Source organism: Athene cunicularia (assembly GCF_003259725.1).
Source record: "Athene cunicularia isolate RWA chromosome 3 unlocalized genomic scaffold, athCun1 chr3_part1, whole genome shotgun sequence".
NCBI lineage: Eukaryota > Metazoa > Chordata > Aves > Strigiformes > Strigidae > Athene > Athene cunicularia.
This window is the reverse complement of record NW_020799097.1, coordinates 84,432,189-84,456,200: the sequence shown is the minus strand read 5'-3', so window position 1 is coordinate 84,456,200 and position 24,012 is coordinate 84,432,189. Positions and strand designations below refer to the sequence as shown.

Genomic DNA, 24,012 nt, shown 5'->3' with positions numbered 1-24,012 from the left:
TCTGTGAAGATATTCTCAAAATCATAACGTGAGAGAAATAATAAATCCAATACAATAATATACTTTGGCCTTCAATGCTATTCTGTAGCTCCCCGCTTTACGTTTCATATTTTCAGGTTGAGTGTAAGTAGAAAGACTCTTTGATTTCTCCAGAGATGTCTAGCCAGACCTCCGTGTATTCAGGCAATGTGCTCAGAGAAGAAAGTTAATGCTCACTGACATCAGCTGAAGGCAGAAACGTGCTTCCGAGACCCACTATTTAAAAGTTTGCACATGACTGGCTTTGTGAAGATTTAGAACATACCTGAGTATATTCTGAATCCGTGATTTAGCATACCTGGTGGTCAGACACTCTCTGATGATTAATCTCTGAAACTTATGAAGCCCCTGGCAGTTTATACCACTTTTTATTACATTAACTTTAATCAATACTTTTCCTTTCAAAGAGTTAAAATTATTTTTGAGGAATTCCTGAAGTTATAATAATTAAAAGCTACAGCTCCACAAATGGAATGATTGCTGTTATTAAACCATTTTTTTTTTACTGATTATCATTGTTATATTAGCAAATTTATGAAGGGAAGCCAAATACCTGGAGTGCAAGGTCTGATAAGTATTGACCAAAGACTGCCCCACCCCAGAAAAAAAAAAAAAAGAGCAAAACCAATTCCTGTTTAGTCATTTAGAAGCTGATTATCCTACTTATATAAAAAAAAAGTACGTATTATATAAAACACAATTGTGATTAATACAATTTAAATGCTTATTATTTTCCTTGCTTTGGGGAAAACCAAGTCGTTTCAAAACAGGACACGTTCTACAAGCTTTCTGAATATTAGTGATGCAAACCAAAAATATCTTCACATGGACTTACAGTATTGCTATGTTATATGGACCTCCTCTGATTACTCACATTCTCATACAGGGCTTGAAGGGTCAAAAAAAAAAAAAAAAAAAAAAAAAAAAAAGAATTAGTTTTCAGGATGATAACCAAGCTGTGAAAGAAAGACTGAGCACAATACCCAGCAATAGTTTTTATGACCTACTGGTCATACGGCTTAAGGGTTTTAACTTTATTAATGCCTTGAATAGTGCCATTCCTAAGACTATGGGCTAGAAACCGAGTAGAGCCAGGTGTCAAGTGTTAAAGAATTCATCTCCCTGCCCCCAAACACACAAACATGATCCCATGAGTATGGCCATAGCCAGAGATCAGAGATAAGCTTTCCATCAGACTTTCATGGTCCGACTGAAAGCATTATAAAAATTTGTAAATCTGCACCATAGCCACACACACACACTCACACAACAAAGCTCATTCCTGTCACTGGTTGGCTTCAGTCTTAAACTGATTAATCCATAAATCAGCCAGTTAACTTCAAAACACCTGACAAGGGTCAAGTCTTCTATGCACTAAGCTGACACGTTCAGTACAGATACAAAATATGCCTTTCCTGTTCCCAACCAATTCTGGTGCCACACACATACTGTATTTTTTCAGCCAGTTCAACAGCACAGAGAGAGTGATTTCCATCTAGCTAACCTGGACAAGAAAAGAAAAGTCATTAAGAGGGACACACTTTTAGGAACACAACTCTGACTCCCCAACTGTATAAAGAACATTTCATGAAGTGTAGGAAATGTTTATGCAAACTTGTGAAGAATAATTCTCAGCTAATGCAAAGAATTACTTTTAGAATAGTAATTTTCAGTCTTCCTCTTATGTATTTTTTGTGAGCCCACTAAACATTCATTTAAAAGCCAGATAAATCCAACTTTCCTTATCCAGATTTTAAATCTTGAAAAATTTAAAAAGTTGCATTAGAACATATGTGATGGTAATGAATAATTTTTATCAAACTATACCAATCTTTTTCCTATTTCGCACTTCATTAATTTAGACCCTTTTTTGCAATGGGCTCTGCATATGTGTGTGCACTTGTACAATAACTAGAATAATCCCTTAGGCAAGATTAATCTAGAAATTGCAACACTGATCAGCAATAGAAACCCTGCACTAAGTTACTTTATGTCCTATAAATCCATGTCCTTAACTGTCACAAGAGAAATTCTGTATAAGCCTAAAGACTACAGACAATATAATTCAAGCTCACATGTTTCCTATTGCTCTAAAGCATTTAGAGATACCACTTTGAGTCTGGGACTCATCACATTTCCCCTTTACAGTCCTGAGACACAGTTTTAGTTACAGTATAAGAAAATTATAAACAAAGAAGTGTTGACTTTGATTAAACTAAGCAGGCTACACTGTGTCTCTAAGCTGGGCACAAAGCTAACTTTTAGGACTGAAACAAAAAAATAATTCAGAAATTCTTTAATTTTCAGAAATAATATTTAATTTTCAGAAATAATATTTTAATTGTGGGTTGATGTTTGGGTTTTTTTGTTTTTTGGTTTTTGTTTTTTTTCTCCCCACTTTTCTCTTACCAGAAAGCAAGAGAATCTGCAAGATAATAGCAATGTAACAGTTAACAGTTCAGGAAGTTACATGTTTTTTGTTTTGTTTTGGGGGAGGGGGCACATGCAAAAATCTGCTACTAATTATTTGGGATATTTTAAAACCTCTTTTAATTTTTTTCTTCCCCTGAGTGCAATAACTGTTGCAACAGAGACTTAAAGATTCCCTCTCAACAAGATACTGTAGTATATTTTGTATTTAATCATCCCTGTTCCTGAATAGGACTATCTGCATGCTTAAAAACATAACAAATTTGCCTTGTAGAACTGGAGACTAAAATTAACATGCAAATAGGACTGGGTCTAGATTGCTCCGAGAGCTCTACTTTAAGAAAACCGTGTATCAAAGCCTATATACAAACAGCTTTATTAAATCCAGGATATATTATGAAATTGAGTTTGTATTACCCCTACATTTCAGCATTCTTATGCAACGTTTTCATATATGAACACACGCACAACCCTTCAACTATTTATTTTGAGTTGTGCTTGTCTTCTCCGTGCTCCAATCCCCTCCCTTTCCTTCCAGAGACTGTCTACTCCTGCACTAAGAAATATGACATAAGTTCCTGCTCTGACTTTTGCTCAATGTTAAGATCACCCATGGATTACTCAGAGAGCAATAGAACACTTTTTGTTTGAATGCTTGCAGGAGATAAGAGAAGCCTGGCAAACACAATGGTGCCAGGTCTGTGTACTTTCAACAAAACAGGTATGCAGAAGAGTGTACATACTTCAGGGAGCTGCTTAAAACAAATCAGTCTGAGACAAGGACCTGGAGAAATTGGATCCAAGTACATATGTTTCAAATCCCTCCCTCCCAAGAGAAATATATTTCTATATATTTAATCTAAAGATGTATATGTTCATAAACAGAACTCTAGTATCCCACTAGGAATTTTCCATGTTCACCACAGTTTGGTCCCCCCACTACAAGGAATCAGGAGATGAGCTTCTGTTCCTTGGTGGTACTGCAGCATTATCATGCAGAACATGATAGCTGACAAAATAAATCATGACTGTTGCATATTTAATTCCATTATCTAGACAATTTGAACTGATAAAAACAATTATGTTTCCTTATGCAGCCAAGCTTACTAACTAAACATGTCCCCTCCCTACAATCAGCATGACTACACAAATATCTAGCCAAAGGATTCCATATGTAGTAGAAAAATAACAATGAAAAATATAGACAAACAGTAACTTCCTCATATGAAAATATTCTGAGCTATGCTAAAATTCCAGCATACTTTGATGCAAACATCTGGAGAAGGGTTTATATGTCTTGCAGTCATTGGATATTTTCACCCATGTCAATATTTTAGAAAGTGATTTTTTTTGTTCCAAACTTGAGATTGCCATTTCCTGGTCTTGACTACTATGAAACCATCTTTAATAGCCAGCACATTTGTGCAGCCCTTCTGATGCATTCATAAGATATAGTGAAGAACATCTATTGGCTTTTACTCTAATAGAAATGTCTTTTAATCAAATCAGCCTCAGGCATTTCAAGATCTTACCTTCAAGATTTCACAGTTCTGATTTTTTTTTGCACTCCTATTGCCCCTGCTGCCAATAAAACCAGCAAGCCAGCAAGTTTCAAGCCCTAATACTGTAAAATTACTTGATGTACATAGATATAATTGTGTGTATATCACACATATATAGATATGACCAAATCAAATTTAAACCATGTCCAGATACAGACACAATATACACAGATAAAAATAAAAGTAACTACAAACCAACAAGTCTGTTGTTTGGTGGGTTTTTTATAAGCAAGCACTGGTCAACAGTCAATTACAGAAAATCCACCTAGTAAAAAGAGGAGTTGAAGAGCAATCGCTAAGGGTTGCTCGACACTATAAAGATCAGAGAAGGAGAAAGAGATTTCAAAGTATTTGTAGCCAAAATTAAGGCTTCATGAACCTCTTGTTTATCTTAAACTTTCCTGATATTATCATTGGCTTTGTCACAATCTACACAGAAATTTAAACTGGTATCTTTGGGACAGAAATTTTAGCTTTCTTATGCAACTGCAGAATGTAGAAGTTTTAGCAGAATGGAAGAGTTCCCATTCCATTCTGTATTTCTACAATATAAATTGAAGGAAAAAATTAATTATGCAAACTTACAACAACATAGCCAACTTAGGTACTAGTTTCAAACTGGAAGGACAAGAAAATATATGCAGAGAGACAAAGACTTGCTATTCTTAGTAATATAAATTAATTTGCAAGTCTGGCTAGGCACCTTAGAAGATACTTCACTGAACAGGAAGGTAATACTGCTGCTAAAAATAAGTGAGATAAGTGTAAAGCACACAACTATATTCAGAGGTATACTTGAACTCTGAGAAAAGATGGACCTTCTCCCATATACATAGAAGCCAATTTAGAACACAGGCACAATAAAAACCAAAACCAAAACAAACAAACAAAAAACCCCAAACAAAAATAAACCCGACATAATGAATAATCACCACCCACATGTCTTCAGGGGAACACAGTATGTAACCAAGCCACCACCAAGATCAAAGATTTTGACAGCAGAGACAATCCTGAAGAAGAAATGCATGAGAAAACACCAGAAGGAAATTGGAGGATGCACAGTATATTCTCAGGAAGACTATAAAAAGTAGCAGCTTTAATTTTTTTTACTGTAAGACAGATCATTACTGTTGATTATTTCTGTATCTAGGAGGATGTGAACCACCAGCTACCACTAAAACAAAATTGATAGGCGATACAGGCAGCAGACCTACGCTTGCCTGAGGCTATGAATATAAATCCACAAATAGTACCACTTACATAAAGTGTTAGAAAAAAGACAGCTTCCTACAGCTACCCAGTGCTTGGAAACTCTGTTCTGTTTGCAAGTCCAAAACTCTGGAATTCGAAAATTCAAAATTTTCCACCGAGTAGAATTTCAGGAAGAAGAAAAAGAATTATCATCCCAATCCAATTTTTATGTCACAAAATTCTCATTATCTCAAACAATCTCACTTATGGATGACTTTCAAAGACTGGTATTGAGTTCAAGTCTTGGTTTTATGTCCTCTTCCTCAGGGCAGGTTTCAAATCACAGTTAATTTCTCTGGACTTCCCAAGTACACTTCCTAAGCTTTTCTGTCTCTGGACTCCATCTAAAAGTGAGTGTCCTATTCCTGAGACCTAGAAGCACTGCTGTTTCCCCCAAAACTGACTGAGCAATTTCCAAATCCTACTTGACTGATAACAGATTACAGTTCAACTCCTCAGAAAGAAGCAGTAACTGAAGCAAAACCACCTCAAATTTGCAAAAGGAATTCTGAACCAGTCTTGCTATACTCAGATCCATGCTTCAGGGAGGGAAACAAGCAAACCACACACACACACAAGTTCTTCGTGCAGATTTCCACCACAATTGACTTCTGCATGACTCCAAAATCAAGCAGCATCACTCTAAGAGGCTACTCCCTTTTTCCTCCTACACATCTTTGCCTCTTGCTTTCACATCTGCTCTCTTTCTCAAGAAGAGCGGTCTTTGCAAGACTTCACATCTCCTCTGTCAAACAGCAGCAACACTTCAGCAAATTCCAAAGGCAAACTGACTTGCTCACTGAATCAAGGACCTCCTATTCTACAGCAGACAATCACAATACTCATTGCGTAGTTCTGTGTGGGGCACAGATTTGGGAGTTTCACAGCCATTCTGCCCATCGTGTGTCTCTAACATGCAAGATTACAGGATATTGAGAGGTTACAACTTCCATGGCACATTTTTTTTTTTTTTAACTTTCATGCCCACATAATTCTGCTCCATGTTAACAACTAAACCATCTATACTCCAGGAATATCGGTCCAAGCTGAAGAGTGAAACAGAAAAGGCATCAACCAGTCTTACCACAAAAATGCACTTTGTTGTTATTAAGAACCTGTACCTATACTACATAGAAATCATAAGATGTTTTGAGACAGTCTCAAAATTATTACATAATTATTATCTAATTTTGAGAGATAACTTTGTCATTAAAAGCCATTCAACATTCTAAAATGTTTTCAAGTATTTGTACTTGAAAATTTGATGGGACTTACATTAATTTTCAAATATCAAAAAAGGATATTTGGAAGAAGAAAAAGGCAGATGAGTAGGTCAAACATGTCACACTGCATGATCTTCCTTGAATGATTATTTCTGAGTTAGTTAAAAAAAATATAGCTGCTCCAAGAATAACGTACGGATAATAAATTTCAAATGGTCAAAACCCAACATCATTAGAAATCTAACACACTGGCAAAGCCTTAAACAATGGAAAATTCTGATACAAGAAACACAATCAGACAGTATATAGCCTGATCAATTTATGAAATATTTTTGACAACAAAAGGGAAAAAGAACACATAAACTTGTTTATTTGTTCAACGAATATAAAATGGAACCTTCACTGACAGACGTCTTTGGAAGAAAATACAAGAACAACACACATGCAAATACAAACAAACCAGAAAACCTCTCAATGTACACAATTTCATCAGGTTCCTTGAAATGACTGACAGCTGAACTGTTCATTTCAGAAGTAGAAGAAAAAACATGTGCCTCAACATTCTCATCAACAAGAGAGCGTTAGAACGTCAAAGTGCAGTGTCTTCCTTTGCTGCTATAAAGACTATGGTATGATGCAATATCAAGCTACTTACAGATTTAATTCCAACTTAACATTTACACTTAAAAATAAACTAAAATGCAATATTTGCAGTCTTTTATTGGTTTCATGGTAAACACATAAACTTAAAATTTGTTATCCTTTGGGTTTTTTGTTTCTTTTTCCCCCATGTGAGCTTATTGGCATCAGTCATCTAACAGAGGCCTACTGCACAAGGTCATGTTTTTGTCTGTGATACTTCCAACAACTTGACAACTACTGCTATTCTCTTGGGTCCCTTCGGCTTCATTACCTCAAATTACAGAAATGTAAATCTCCTAATGCAGAAAGTTAAATCCCAAATGGGCCTCTTTGAAATAAATGTTTTATTTACATAAATATGGAAAATACAGTGGTAAAAACAAATGGCCTTATGCTAATGGGAGCTGCAGCAAAAAAACACAAGGATCATGACTGTAATTTTTAAAGATTCTCAGAAAATAAGTGAAATAAAAGAATTTTTAAACAGGAGTATCTGAACTTGCACAACTAGCAGAAAAAAAATCCTGTTGATAACACGTTAGTAGGGGATAGCTGCACTGGGTAGAGTTAGCATAAATGAAAACAATTCTGTACTATTACCCACCTGCCTGCCCTCAGTGCCTTTGTGATTAGCAAATAGTCTGTCCTTCTCAGGATGAGAATTTTAAGTGCACAAAGTGCAATGGAGATTGGATCTTCAACACAAGTACATACAGCACAGATCAGAGGTGAGAAACAGCACTTAGAACTGCTTGCACACAGTTTTACTGTGGCAGTAATTCACCTTGATCTAAAGCCTGTGTAAGAAACCAGAACAGTATGCAAAAATTTCCAGAAGCCATGGGCTAAACTTAGCTGTTGCTACAGACTGTTTTTAAAGGACTTAAAAATTTTAAATACCTTCAAGATCATGCACTCACATTTTTTTTTTTAAACAATAAAATAAGAATCAATTAAGGAATAATATGCGTTTGCAAAATTTGAAGTAACAGAAGTAGACTTCGTCAAAAAGAGTGAATCTTTAGTATCACTTTTTATACTGATTCTTCTCTTCTAAACACATTTCAGTTTAGACATTTGTCCTTATCATTCCTATTCCCTAATGTATCCCTAATACATAGCAATAAAATTATATTGATAGAGCTTTTTTATATACATATAAATATATTCACACACACAACAAAATATATAACTAGATTTTATATATAGCTATACATAGTTAATATAAACAGTTACTTTACATTTCAAACAATTGCCTTCTATGTTAAGGACAGCAGTTACTGATTATGTGAAGTTTAACTTCATACACCTATACAGTTTGTTTATAAAAAGTGTGCAAGTTCAGTTCTTAGAGAACAAATATATTTTGTTTGACTCGGTATGTCGCCTTCTTGTCTAGGCAGGAAAAAAAAAAATGGAGACCCATGCTGTAATCCTTTCAGAATAAAATGTTTAAATACAAACATGATTGCCATTGTAGACTGTTTAATTTAGAGATATTGTATTTCAGTTCTGGTTTTGAGAGGTTTGCTGATTTGACTATAGAGAGCACTTCAATGCTTATCTTAATTGTTTAGATAAGATTTGTTTGAATTTGGCAGGTGAAAAAAACATGGGTGTGGGATATAGGAAGGTTGAGAAAAGACTGGCATTTTACCAGATTATGCTTATTTTAAACTATAGTGCATAGAGTGCAAGCAATCTCAATGAACCTGTCAGGGGCTGGTCTTTGGGGGGTGAATTTGAAGCACAAGATTGACTGGCAGGATTCAAGATTTTCAACAAACTGGAAAGGATTACCCTAACTCCCAAAATGCTACCTAAGGCTTAGCACAGTACACATATGCAAATGATATAAGGCAATTTCAAACAAATTAAAAATAAAAATAGTAACATGATTCATGCTTATAGTAGGGTGTTTGTTGTTCTCTAGGCAAACTTCCCGTCCCTTGTATTTTAAAAAGTGTTTCAAGAACAAGATTTTAGTATAAAATTAATCATTACATATAAATATATTTTACATGTAAGAAATGCTGTTTTCCAGAAAAGAAAATTACTGCTGTAAAAAACAAAAACAAAAACCCAAACAACAAACCACTATTGGCTTTTATTTCCATATCAGCTTATACTAAGCTTTTTTACTTACTGGTCAAGGTAGTATAGCATGGCACAGGTATTTCATTTAGAGGTTCTCAAAAGAAAACTTGTCATACCTATCACTAGATCACTTTTGATGGGGAGACTACTAGAACAGGATATCTGAGGAATATATTTTTGGGATGTTTACATGACAGTATGTATTTATAGTGCATATTACAAAAACAAACTGCAAAACCACATCAGCTGCAAGGCACATACGCAGTAGATCTGACTTTATGTATCAACCTGTCTGCAGACAGATATGATTTATAGCTTTGTATTCATGAGTCAAGTGAAAAAAGTTTGGGTTTCCTGTGTGTTAGTGATTGACTTTTCTTTTTGATCCACATAGGCTCTAATGCTTTTCAATCTCTGTTCACTGACATTATGTCCAGGAGCTCCACTGGCTACTTGTGGTACCAGTGATGGTGTAAACATGACAGTCAAAGGATGTATGCAAGTCAAACTCTGCAGAACAAGTTATCATCTCTTACTGAGTGCAGCTGGAAGAAGTTAGCAAGACTTGTTTGGGATACAAACAAATCTTCAGGCTTTAAGCTAATTGAGATTTTTAATTATGTGAGGATATTTTTAGAATTCAAATTTACTGGCTTTTGGTTTAATTCCACCTTATCTATTTTCATTAGAGTAGCTCAAAGTAAACAAAGTAATGGCTAACTCTGAGAAGTCCATAAGCAAAGAGACAGCTTTTTCTTTCATACTTTAGGGAGCTCATTTTAAATGATAAACAAAATGCAGGAGGAGGAAGAAGAGATTTATTTGGAATCATCTCTACTCACTGCCAAAGATGAAGCCTAGGTTTAAAGTAGTGCAAAGTCAAGAATAAATTTAGGTTAAAATTATTCCAGCTATTGGAAGAATCATTCATTGCTTATTCTAACATCACTCAAAAGATGCTAACATTTTTGTATGGGATTTCTGAACTATTTGCCTTACTCTCTGACCAGTCACAAATCTTTCCATGTTCCTTATACACATTCCACTCTCTAATCATTCTTCTAGTCAACTACTGAACCTCTTGGGTTTTTTTGCTATTATATTTGGTTTGAGATGAAGTGACCACAGTTCATTCCTCATAATAATGGTAAGTATATACGGATTTTATATACTTATATAGCACTCTACATATTTATTTGATAAAGTTAGCAGGGCAGATACCAAATGCACATTTTTTTCAAAAAAATATATTCTCTACATTAATCAGCCAACTTAGAATCTTATCTTTTGTGCTCTCAATTTACCCACAGGTCATATATAGTTAATGGAGCTCCAGGTGCATTAATTTGGCAATTTAGAATACTTACATTAAATTACTTAAGTGTCAACACTAAAAGAGTTAACAACTCCCTAACTCACAGATCTGAAAATTTAATGGCTCATGAAACACTACCAGAAAGGAGAGTATCTTAGGCTTCCACTGGAATCTGATCTCAGCTTACTGCAACTAAATATATCCTTATGAACACCAAAAAGAAAGATACTAAAAATAGTTATTAATCCTCAGTGAAGTCCATGTGGTAATGCTAATGGAAGAGCTGTTCTTTCCTGAGCAGCCTCAAATTCACCCGAAGAACTGTCCTGATTACACTCTTAGCAATCATGATCAATGACTAAGGTAAGACTTCTTGTCTCTCAAGGAGTGATTAGAAGTCACAACAATTTTTGGACTTGAGCCATAGCTGATGGAATACCAAAGAGACCAAACAAAGGAAATAGCAGAATAACCTCAAGAACTTATCTTTCTCTTGAATTGCTTGATCTATTTAGCTTCTACAGAAGAAAGCTAAGAAGCAACCTGATTACAGTTGTTGTGCATACCTGCTTGAGAACATATCTGAAAGTAGATGGCTCCGTAATTTTGCATACCAAAAGCAGGAAAGAATGAAGGATGTCTGTAAATTAATCTAACAAATTAAATATGGAAATAATATTTTAAGTGCTAAAAGCGAGGGAAATTAACCCTCTGAACAATATTTCATGGGATACATTGACTTCTCCATCACTTAAAGTATTTGAATGAAATCCTAGACTCACCAAACTCAATGGCAAAACTATCAGTGACTTCAAAGAAAGCAAAAGGTTGAAGGCTCAGAATTTCATCTGGAATTCAAGATCATTTATACTGCTAAAATGTTTGTGTTTATACAGAGAAATATCTTGAGACAGAAATTAGCAGGCAATATTACATGACTTGCCTTATTTAGCAGCCAGACTAAATGCTTAGAATGCTCTAAATATACAGAATTGCATGTTTGCCCTTTTCTAGGCCCCTCTGAAGTTCTCTACTAGTCTTCTCTAACATCAAGCCTAAATCATTTTACATCGACTACACAGAATGTTGCTACCTTTTGATTATTTACAACAGAAAGTACTGCAAGTTCCTGTGGTCATAAACACATGAACAATCATTCAGAAACAAGCTTTCCTTGCTTATGGTTCAAGCTAGCCAGTTGTGTACAATCATATCAGTCCCTGTGGTAGTATAGCTAGTTAGAAAACAATACATGGAAACTTACAGGGATTCAGAAATCTGGCAAATCAAGTCCCCATAATTGCTGTCCCCTGTAATTGCTGTACAGTCAACTTGCAGTCACAAGTCAAAACATAAAGTATCTTCCTCAAGAATTACAAATGCAAAACATTTGAGAAGTTTCCTTTCAAAAAGCAAATTTCCCTCTCAGTGAGGAGGATTTTTGAGAGTAGTGAGATGGTAGTATCTCACTGAAATAGAATTGCATACTCTCAATTTATTCTCCAAATCAAATTAAAATTTTATTTTTGGCACAGCAGAGCCGTTAGATGTAGCCTGGTATTCTACATGTCTGCCCAGTCTGATGCCTGGACAAACACCAGGGTTTTCATCATACTAACGCATGTTAAGCCTTTCACCAAATATTCTTAAGTTACAGTATTAAAAAACTACAGATGCTAAGAAAATGATGTAATGATCTTGTGATATTTAGTCCATATTCTAATTGTGATGGGATTATGAAAATAACGTAAAAAGATTTTTGGCTAGGTAGATGACAGATGACACAGCTTTACTAATTTAAATCACAATTCTGCAATAACTGAGGGCAGAAGGATGCATGTCTATGGTTAAGTTTCACCTCTTTTCACGATCCAAAGTGTTTCTCAAAAGCTGGTATTAATAACTCAACGAAATAAGGGCTGGGATTGCAACAAAACCAAATACCTGGATATGTGGAAAACCAAAATATATACATTCTAAGAAAAAAAAAAATATTTGGAACCCCCATGTGTATTTATTTCAGTATCATGACTGTATTTGGCCTACTGAGGACTTAAAAATTACAAGCAGCACTCTGTATTGATTCGGTTCAATGCCATTGAGCTGTATTTTGTGACCAGGTAGCTAACGCAATCACAGCATCATCACTAGAGACAGAAGACACATTACACGAAAATAGTATCTAACAGATAGTGCTTGGGGAGGTTTCCTGTGGAACAGCAATCTTACATTGCCTAGGGATCATGACAAAACAAGAGAAAGAAGAGGAAAAAGTGGGAGAAACCCAGGTACCTCAGAGAACACCAACACAACGGCTCCAGCATGAGGAAGAGCGGGCTCTCTGACTAGGTGTTCCACAATATTTGAGGTAGACACCCGTTAACTTCCCCTGCACTGTTTCTTACCCTACGTGCCATGCATGACGGATGGGTACAGCAAACAAATCTCTCTGCACCACCCTGTCTTTCTCTTCCTTACTCAGAACTACTTTTTCAGAAGATACTTCTTGGGTGAGAAGCATGCCGAGAAGCTGCGCCTCGCCAAAGCCGGAAAGCGGGGGCTGGCGCGGCCCGCACCTGGCGGGAGGTCCGGGTATACACCGAGGGAGATGAGCAAGGAAAATGACCCCGATAAGCAAAACTCAGCAGATGAAGTCCAGGCTGCCTAGCTGATGCCTTTCCATATAGTTTTCCAGGCACCTAATATTTGCAACGGGCAAGTTTCTGTTTACTGATGGATTTAATGGCTGTTCCAAATGTAACAGAAGGAAGATAATCAGTGTGACACTCGGAACAGAAGGCTCTATAAGCTGCTGTAACTGGTTACTGAAGAGGAGCGGCAACGAATACTGAATTCGTTGCATGAGTCAGTTAAGATAAAGCAATCGGTTGTAAGAGATTGACCACATTCCCTAATGCGGGAGTTCATGCCTAAATAGAAAAAACAGTTAGTACTCTATTACGGATCACTCAACAGGCATGTTAATAATGATTTCTAAATGGTAAAAGCTGTAAGATAATATGCAACATAGAAACCGTAATAGCAAGAAGTTTTATTCTGTTAAGAATCATGCAGTGTCTAAGTTTAAGGATATTACAAATTATCACTCAAAGCAACTAGGCAGAAAGAAGAGAAGCAGTATTTGATTTACTTCTGAATAGTGTACAAAACAGTTGGCGACACCATATCAGTCTTAAATTATTTCTTTCTAGGACAGGGGAAAGATTTTTTTTAAAATAACACCATAAAGTTAGACTTTACAAGGATGAATTAAAATGAGAAACCAGTTTAAAGGTTAAAAAAGCTTGGAGATGAGAAGGAAGCTTACAGACATTACATTAGAGATCAGACAAAAAAAATCAATCAACTGAAAAATTCAAAAGCACCCTTTCTTCCCCGAGTCTTTTCACATGCCCAGTATTCCTACTCCTCAAAACCATAAACATGATTAAACATAAACACAGGGGACACCCATAAATAAAAGGTAGTCTTCAAAAAGTGAAAAACAGCCAAAGAAAACAGAAAAGCAAGAGATCTTGTAAGTTCAATGTAAATTGGACAAGAACAAAAAGGTCTAAACCCAACCTGCCAAATGCATAAAACTAGTCATAAAACTGCTTTCAAACACATCAGATGTATGAAGCCTGACAGGGAACAGTTGGGCAAGCAGATAATCTGGCTGTAAAAAGAGCATAAAAGAATGAGAATCAGAAAAGGTTAAAAAGTATTTATGTTAGGATTCACAACCACAGAAAAGGTCAAACAGGTTCTCAGACAAGTTCTGTACTTCTCAACTAACGTTTGGGCACTGTCTCAAATTGAACCAGTTTCAGAACATACAAATACAAATTTTAAGAGGATTCCCAAGATGATGCTGGAAACTACAAACCAGTTGATCTAACCTCTGTGCTTGGAAAATGTCTGTGTATTAGAAGGAAGATCAGCTTTTTAAAAGAACATACAGATAAACCAATGTAATGACTACAAAATGACATGCTACTTCATGAGCAACAAATTAAATAGTACTGCTTTAATAGAGTCAAAGGCACAGATAGGGGTGATCAGACTGACAGGGTTTGCAGAAAGCTCCTCACAGTCCTTACCTAAGGCTTCAGAAAAAAAAAAATGCTGTTGGTGGATAATAGGAAAGGTCTACTCTGGTTAAAAATAAAAGTGCTGAAAAAATAGGAAATCAATTACAAAAATGAATGATCAATACAGAGTTGTAGCAGTGGAACCTTACTAGGATCTTTGCAGGGTCCTGTGCTGTTTAATGTATGTGAGGTGATAATGTTGGTAGATAATAAAAGCTGACCACAAACATGTGCAAAAGAATCTCTCAAATATTCAGTGTCAATACATACAAAGTAGATGGGGAAAAAAAAAAAAAAAGAACCCAAACTCTAAAAACACTACAAAGTAGCAACTACAGCCCCGAAAAAGACACTCAGATTATTATTTTTTTTTTTCATTGTAGGTCTCTGAAAACATAAGCTAATTTTTAAGCAACAGTTAAAGGGCAAACAGAATGTCAGTAACAATAGAGAAAAAAATGGAGCCTGAAATAGAAGATGTTGTGATAACATGGCATAGGCATATGGCACACACAAATCTTGAAAATAGCATACAGAGCTAGTCACCTCATTTGCAAAGAGAGCTGTGGGTCACAGACTGGTGACAAGGAAAATTCAAAATAGACAACACGTATGAAATTCATTCCCAACAAACTTTTCAATTTGGAGAAAGACAATGACTGCAAAAAGATAAAATACAGATCTATAAAAATTACATAATGGTCTGTGCCACTCATCTCACCCACCCTGGTTACCCACACAGATCAGTTACTAAGCTAGATAGATCTCCATTTGATCAAATACAGCATATAGTTTTAACTGCTCCCTTAAAAGAGGAATGATAAGAAAAACAGTAAAAATAGGTACACTGAATGTAAGAACAAAAAAAAGAGATTCACATTACAAGTTTTACTAAATCTGCATTTTAATGACCTTGCATTTCAATTAGATTTTAACAGCTATATACAAGTGGTGTTATTTTTTTAATACATTTTTTTGTGTGTGTAGAAGTGTTTTCAAATCTAACACACACATAAACAAATCACAATTGAGTTTTCTCCTAAACCTTTTGACTTAATGAAAAAATGTGTGATTTATTAAAAGGTCTTAGTCAATTAATAAGCCTTTCTTTATTTTCATAATGCTAAAATCTCTCTGTAGTTCAGCAATGTATAAAGAGTATGACCACTGGAAAATATTTCCACTATGGAAAAAAGACCAGGTACTCTTTTTCTCCCTCCCTTTCCCTAATTTTTGAATGGTACTAATTCTAATAGCATACATTTTTGTTGCTTTTATGCTTAGAATTTTGTAATCCTCCCTCTTATGAGTGACTACATGGTAAATAAATGAGAAATAATAGTACTGTTTTTTTCTTTTGGGAGGACAGAACTTTCCTAAAACTTTTCTCTCAAAGTTTCAAAGTTAATCAGACTTCCAAGAAAAAAAAAAAATAAACTGTTTCAACTGCAACAACAGACAAACAATGCAGTTACAGTTTCTTACAAAACTTCTCTATTAAATTACATTCATATGTTCTTAACAACAACAAAAATCTTTAATTATCCAAACTATCCAATGTGGCAGTAATTAGTCTCTGCTGATTCAAATATTGTGGAAAAACTCAATATGATTTTCCTCATTTAAAAACCCCTAACTTCTTTAAAATGTATTTTGCATTATAGAAAACTGGTTTAATTCTATAAATTTATTTTTAATTGTAAATTCCAAAAAGAAGTATTACATAAAACATTCAGTTCCCTTCTTGGCGGTATGAATACTTCTGAAACCAGGACAACGTGTCGCATACATACTTAAAGAAAATGATAACCGAGGTTGTATTTTTTCCTTAACAACTGCTGCTATTGCTTTATTGGCCTCTGGTCACTGTGAACTAAGCTTGAGAAAATCTCAAAGGATAGAAAGGACTTGAGGCATGCTTTCAGTACTCAGGACTGGCTTTCAGGGCGTTCACCCACAGCTCAGGGGTTTATGCCACATCCATTAGAAACCCCACCTGTCTCCAAGGACCTTCGTTGTCCTTCCTCACTAGCTGCCTCTGGCAGGAATGGCCAGACAAGGGATCCAGAATCACTTTCAGCTGCTCAGCACAGAACACTGTGGGCATACTAACAGCATCAAAGCAATAGAAACATTTGCAGCAATGCATATGTGTGGCACTCTAATTTAACTCTAGTCTGTCTTTTATAAAAGTAATTTTGTGTATTCCATTGTTTTCCTTACCAATAATTTCACAATAGGAGCTTGTAAAGTAATTATAAGCAAATAAAATGTGTAAGCTTGCAATCTAGCAGCAGGCATAGTGTAATGAATATGGTAGCATAAGGCTAAGAGGAAACAGAGGAATAAAACGGGATTATGGTGTGAAGTTTCAAGGAAGTGTTAGTTTATATGACAGAAAAATGCCAAATCAACCAATCTTTCCTTGGTGGTGTGTCAGAAGAATCTAAACATATGTTAGAAAAGCTATCGGAGGGGAAGATTAAGCCATAATCTTTTAAGTGTTTAGGTGTCTGAATGCACAATATTTGATTAAGAAAATAATATTTAAACAATTTCAATTCTCAATAAACCAGAACTAACAGGTAAAAATTCAGACTTTGTGATTAACCTGCACTGACTGCAATCACTTTATGGATCACTTGCCACTTGAGAGATAAAATGTTCTATATATCTTCTTATATCCAGGATTTTTCATAATTTCAATGTACAGAAAGAACAATTCAGGGCAGCTGTTTTACCTTCCAGTATAACAACGTCCAAAGAACTTGATTCAATCATATATTATTTCATCCTCATAACTTGTTTAAACAGTAAAATGTCTTTCAGGAAAATACCCATTCTTGAAAAATATTTCAGTATTATGAGTTTCAAATTAATATGCATATACAAATTAGGATAAATAATACTCAGATCACTTCGAGATCTTCCATAAGGTAAACCAATTGTGTATTATTTTCCAGATGTCATTCTTTCATGATTGCTTTCCATTTAGAGCATCTCTTGGACGTATGACCTAGACTACACGATACTTCAATGTGTAAAGAACCTCTGCACCGAACATTTAAATAATGCAACATAAGAGACATTTCATCATCCTCCTCCAGAGAAATAATTCAGTTAACCTTTGACAAAGGCTCTCCTAGCTCATAATTTCTAAGTGTTTGTGTGAGCAGTCAAGTAAGAAAACAAAACCAAGATTTTCTCATGTTCCTTTGTCACTAATAGCCAAATACTTAAGAATAAACATTTATTTTGCCCACTAACATTAAAGTACATTCACTTCCTGCACATCTGTCTGGAATTCAGGGCAGAAGATATGTGTTGTTCAAAGTTGTACTTCTGTTAGCAGAGCAATTTCTGCTGCAAAAACAACTTTCAATAAAATAATCTCAAATCCAGATTAAAAAGTTGGATTTTTACCAGCTGTTAGGTGAATCTGCCTGCCATTTCCATAACAATTTTTCCTATTACATTCTTCTATACAGCCTCCTTCCCTAGTATCACTGACCAACAATGAGAAGGAGATCGCCTTGGTCTTCCATATATTTGGGGATGGGGTGGGGTGTGTGTGTGTGTTGTGTGTGTTTGTTTGGGTTTTCTGTTTGTTTGTTTGATTATTGTAATCAGAGTGGGATAGGTAGCTCTATCAAGTTCTGTAGATTACCATTATCTCTGACGGGGGGAAAAATGACTTATTATATGAGGATATAAGAAAGGTGGTCCAAAATTCAGAGACAGAAGTCTCCAAACTAATACTTCCAACAGAGCCAGGGCAACCACACGGTGCTATGCAAAACCATGCAGAAATATAGTTAGAATATTGCAGCTATGCCAGAGGTAACACAGTGCCCAAATTCATAAACCCTATTAAGACAAAGTTACTGAATTGAAAAACATTACATACAACCTCAAAATACATAAAATTACATACACTATTTTTGCCAAACTTCTACTTTTAATATTTACAAGGTACACTCAGACTAAGATGATTTTAGTGAACAAAACATTAATTTCCATTTTGGACATAAATAGTAGATATAAATCTGAATATGTAGTAAATGAAATATTTATCTGCATGAAATATAAAATTTGCTTTTCTTCCATGTGACATCTTCAGTTTAATTTTTTCCTTCTATGTTTTCTACACACAGAGGAATTTTTTGCTTTTCTTACTGTACTTGTTAACAAGCATTAAAGTTTATACACTGAAGAGGTTACATTGAATCTTTATAAGCAAGGGGATTGGGGAAGGGCACTGACAACCATATTCTCTGGAACGTAGTTACAATTTCAAACAGTTGTTAGATTTCATGTGATAACAGACAACTTTAATAAACAGAGATATCTTATTTAAGAGATGTGGTCCCTAAATGCAGACACAGGCTTAACATGCAATTATATATTAATGTATAGGGTGTTCATTATAGATTACTATATGCAGTTAACTGGAGTCTTGTTGGATCTCTAATTTAAGCACACATCTCTGCAATGTTAAGAAAAAAACCCAAAACACTAATGTTAAAACCAGTAATTTCTCTAGGAAGAAAAAAGGAAAAATATGTAAGAAGTGCTTGTTTGGCATTTCTTGAGCTTTGGCTGTATCATGAAGCCAAATACAGCTATATTTCCAGTGGGAACATAATACTGGATAAAGGATATTTGCGGTGTGGCAAAAATAAAAAAGCAAGCAAAATGCCTGAATAAAGTGTTTTGCATAGTTGATAGATGATTTCAAAAAATAGGCGTCAGTAAAACCTTGTGTGAAACCAGAGAAACCATGAGAAGAGGACTCATTTTTGTACTAAAAACATAGAGAAATGGCACTGCAACTAAAGAGACCAACATTTCTTAAAGTTCTTGCCTAGATGCGTAAAATAACTGGGAGTTCTGTTAGCAATTATAATCTACTAAAAATACCCCTCATAATAACAACAAAAATCAACCTACCCTACTTCAAAGCACTACTAGAAAGATGTACTAGAGTTCAGTACAAATGTGCTCTGATTATTACAACTACTCCTTCCACACTGTAAAAATATTTTAAAAGCAGCCAGGGTTTGGGAGTTTGTCTTAATAAACCTGTTTCAAAGTCAGGAGCAGACAAATACAAGGACACTACAAGTAGACCTTAAGGATATCATCAAACAAATCTATTTAGCATGTATTACAATATTCTGAGATCTTCCTTTAAATGCCATCTGATCAGAAACGCATGAAGAAGTACCTAAGTGTTAACTGATCTTGAACAAAATAGCATAAACGATTCAAATTTTCAAGTCCCCTAAACAATCTTTCATCAGGGATTGTTTCTTGCAGATAATATTTCACCATTATTTTATATCTTAAAAAGCAAGCAAAAACATACCAAAAAAACCTAACCAAGCAAAAAGAATTTTACAAGACATTAAATACAACATTTGCCCAGGTTCAAGTTATTTTAAGCTCTTCAGTTAAACACAAGATTAATTAAAACTTCAAATCCTAAATTTATTAGGTGAATTTATATCCAGCACGATTGTTTTCCCTTCTGTTCCTGTAATACTTTGAAATTTGTCTAAACCATTAGAAAAATAAAACACAATAGCATGCAAACCAAGAAATGGACTGAATACCACATTGCATTAAAAGTTTCTCTCTCTTTCTGGGTGCCTTTCTAAGGCCAATAAAAAAAAAAAAATTACAGTTGTTCTGCAATTTGCATGAACACTACATCCCACAGATATGCTTTATAAGTTATATAGGGAATATTTACAAGCAAGTCTATAAAGAAAGTTGCCTACTACCACAAATTGGGGATGGGGACAAGTCAGGTGTGGAGTTTCATTTGACTAGCTTAAAAATTTATGAAAGCATATTGCTTGTATTGTACTCAGTAAGATATGAGTAAATGTACACATCACAGTACATTAAACATGGTAAAAACTCAAGACCACTCTTAAAACCCTGAACCATGGGATGAAGACTACTGATCATGTTTTTTGCTGTAGTTATTGTCTCACCTCTTAAATCTTAATTTATAAAGATGCAAATATATCAACTGCCTAGTTCGCTAATGCGTGCACTCGTCAATAATATTTTAATTTTTAATAGTACTGTCTCATTAGCATATTCAAATTGCAGCAGATAAACTAGTAAGGTATAAAACTCAAAAATATGTAAAACATTTACTTTTTAACAAGCAAGTAAAAATAATGCATACATAAAGGTGAAGCTAAATTCTTGGTCTTGTGATTTTATAATTTCTTCGTGGACTCTATGATTAGATCACTCAGAGACTCACTCAGTGACTGATGCCAGAAATACTTCTTAGCAAGATCTTTATTTTCCTTGCCCCCACCACGCAAATTTCTTTCTTGCTCTTCAACACTTTTCCTGCATGTCCATTTTATATTCTTAAAAACCCCCAATATTTTCACAAATTCCCCCATCAGACAAAAGTTCTCTCACGTTTGTTCAATCATGTCTGTGCAGCAAGGGAATAAGAGCACTAAGTTCCCCTTTGCAAAGACTTCTGGTTTTAGACAACAGTAACTGAAAGAGGAATATATAAAATCTGCACACAGCTCAGATTATCATGTGTGCTTAATATTGTAATAGGATAAAGGTTAAACATAATATTGTCTGACCCCTTCAACTACTGACATTCATGCCATGTTATTGTTAGCGTTGCATGTTAAGCAAGCAAATTTTCAATGAACTTGTGTTGGCTTTACCACAGACACAGATGTTAGGCGGACTCCTTTGTTCATAAGGTTCTCATTATTAACTGAAACCAAGTTGAATATTTGACTGAAGGAAAGGACCATATCATTGTTTTCAGATTTCGCTCTATGACTTAACTGAACTACATCTGCCAGCTTTGGAAATACCAAGTACATCTTGGCGCCAGTACTGGCGCCTTGCTCTATGACTACCATCTTAAGTGCTTCAGCTTGAGGAAGTCTAGTAACCATCAAAACAGTTTAATAGAATCTTAAAACTCTGATTAAGAGTTACTCACTAGCTGACAGACTGCTCTGAAATTTGTTCTATTTATGAATAATTTCACAAAATAAGCAAACCATAGCAAACTGAATGCATGGCTGTAAATATGTAGCCTAGAAAGTTCACAAGATGTTTTTATGATTTATGAAGTCTGTGTTATACTTGAAACCACATTAATTTAACAGATAGGCTGGCACTTCACAGGATAATTCAATCTGCTTCAAATCTATCCAAAGCCTTTGGGAAACATAAGGGATGCTCTGAATATAAATGCAATTCCACTTTTCACCTTTTTGCACTACTGTCTCTTAGCATAAATGTGAAAACTATTACAGTCCCCCAAAAGATCTCCCTTCATAAAAAATGCTGTTGAAGATGAAAGAACTCCACAGTTTGTGCTAACCCAAATACAGGAACTATTTTATACAGCAAATCAATTAAATGCTATAATTCACTTTTCTGGATACGTCATGAGGCTATCTGAATTAAAACAAACCACACTTCACACTTTCTTCTTCAGAAACACCAAAATCGAAGTGCCTCTCTTTTATATCAATTAGATAATTGATGCCAAAAAATATAGATGGCAATTCTGCAAATAAACAGTTTTATTTTTGTTATGGGACAAGGGAATATGTTACTAGAAATGGGAAAATAAGTGTCAGAACAAACTACTTTCAGAAAAATAGTGTAAAAAAAGCCTCATTATTTTACATATCAAAATTTTAAAATAATTAGCATTTCTGGATTATTAATGAAGTGATTTGAGCTAGAATCAATGATACTTTTTTCACTTACCATGCTGAATATCCCTCATGTCTAAATGAAGGCTAGACATTAATATTCCAACAGCTTGAGATCTTTTGTTACTTAACAACTTGACAACCTGCCAAAAGAAACCCAACTATTAGTATTAATCTGCAAGAAAATGTACACGATATTTCACATTACTAACAACAAATTCAAGAAATAGTACTTTGTAGTCTATATGTACATCTAAAAATGAGTAATTTGATTATTTAAGTTTGCTTCTGCTGCATATCCATCACAAGTGTAAGTAACTATGTCATCTAGTTGAATCTTAATCCTAAAAGTCACTATAAAAGTTCTCCTAGACTTCCTCCTTCATTAGGATGCATACTTACAACTTCACGTTGATGTTACTGAGTGTATGAAACAGGCTGTCATATAAAAAAAAAATTCCAACTGTGTCTATCTTGGAATTGCTTTGGTTTCCAAAACCACACAATGATTTCCATCTTTGATGTAAGCTAAAACTGTGAGAATTTGTATTTTATTTGAATGTTTGACGTAGTAGGCGCCAATATGAATTTTATTTAAAAAGCAAAATAACCATGCACATATTGGGATTTTCTTTGATCACTTTTAGGGAATATAAAAAACAAAAAAGCTTTGAGACCTTTTATATTCCCTAAAAGTGATCAAAGAAAATCCCAATATGTGCATGGTTATTTTGCTTTTTAAATAAAATTCATATTGGCGATTCACAGACTGTCTTCCACAGGGCTCTAAGCTGCTTGAATTCAACTTACTGTAAATTTTATATCATTGGAATAAGAAGCAAGTAATGCCAGAAAAAGGCCCTTATCTGTAAAAACATGATTCTAGATGAAGTACTTTTCAAATGCAGGGTTACAGCTATTGCATACATGGAAGAGATTAATATTTAATCTACTCAGGTTGCTGAGTTTTGCATGTACTAAACACACTGAAGAAAACCTTTGTGAATCACTTGGAGGAAAGAAAAATAGCAAGATAATGAGAACTGTAAGTTCAAGTTCTTTTTACATTGCAGTCAGGAAACATACAGATATTTTTTCAAGTTACACAGTTTCCATCTTAACACCAATATCAGTCCCACTGGTAAAATTATCTAGAAATAAATTAGTAGAAATGAGATTAGAAAAAATAATTAATTTAGCCAAAGAATGTCATGATCCAATTCACTTCTTAAAAAACCCATAAAAGTACCCACAAGATGTTTGTTCTGTGGCCAGCTTTGATTCATTTAAGTTTTCAGACACAGGTTTGTATGTTAATGTTTGAGCAGCAGTTGAAGAGATGTAAAAGCCTGACCCAGAACTCTGCCACTGAGACTGCTTAGGAAAGGAAACTTGAGAAACTCATGGTGCTTGCAGTATAGCTTTTCTGAGGATGTGGTTGGCTGGCCAATTGTTTTATTAACTCTTTTTTTTTACCCCCTTAAACCTTCATAGCCATTGAACATGAAAGTATTTCATCTTCCTTTCCTCTTAGATTCCTAACTAGTTACAGTGAAATGAAAATACAGCATTCTGCTCATGAACTGAAAATTTTACCTTTAGAAACCAAGTGTGTCGTTAACTGTTGTT

General features: G+C 34.8%; 1 protein-coding gene across 1 annotated transcript in view; it reads right to left on the bottom strand.

Annotated features, from left to right (window-relative positions):
• FMN2 (formin 2) overlaps positions 1-24,012 on the bottom strand; it is a 177,710-nt gene that overhangs the window by 68,976 nt on the left and 84,722 nt on the right. The window contains exons 10-13 of the mRNA XM_026845620.1: positions 22,439-22,526; positions 7,375-7,384; positions 6,281-6,307; positions 914-938 (exon numbers count right to left, since the gene is read on the bottom strand). Of these exons, the coding sequence (XP_026701421.1) occupies positions 914-938; positions 6,281-6,307; positions 7,375-7,384; positions 22,439-22,526 (150 nt within the window). The remainder of the gene's footprint in view (positions 1-913; positions 939-6,280; positions 6,308-7,374; positions 7,385-22,438; positions 22,527-24,012) is intronic.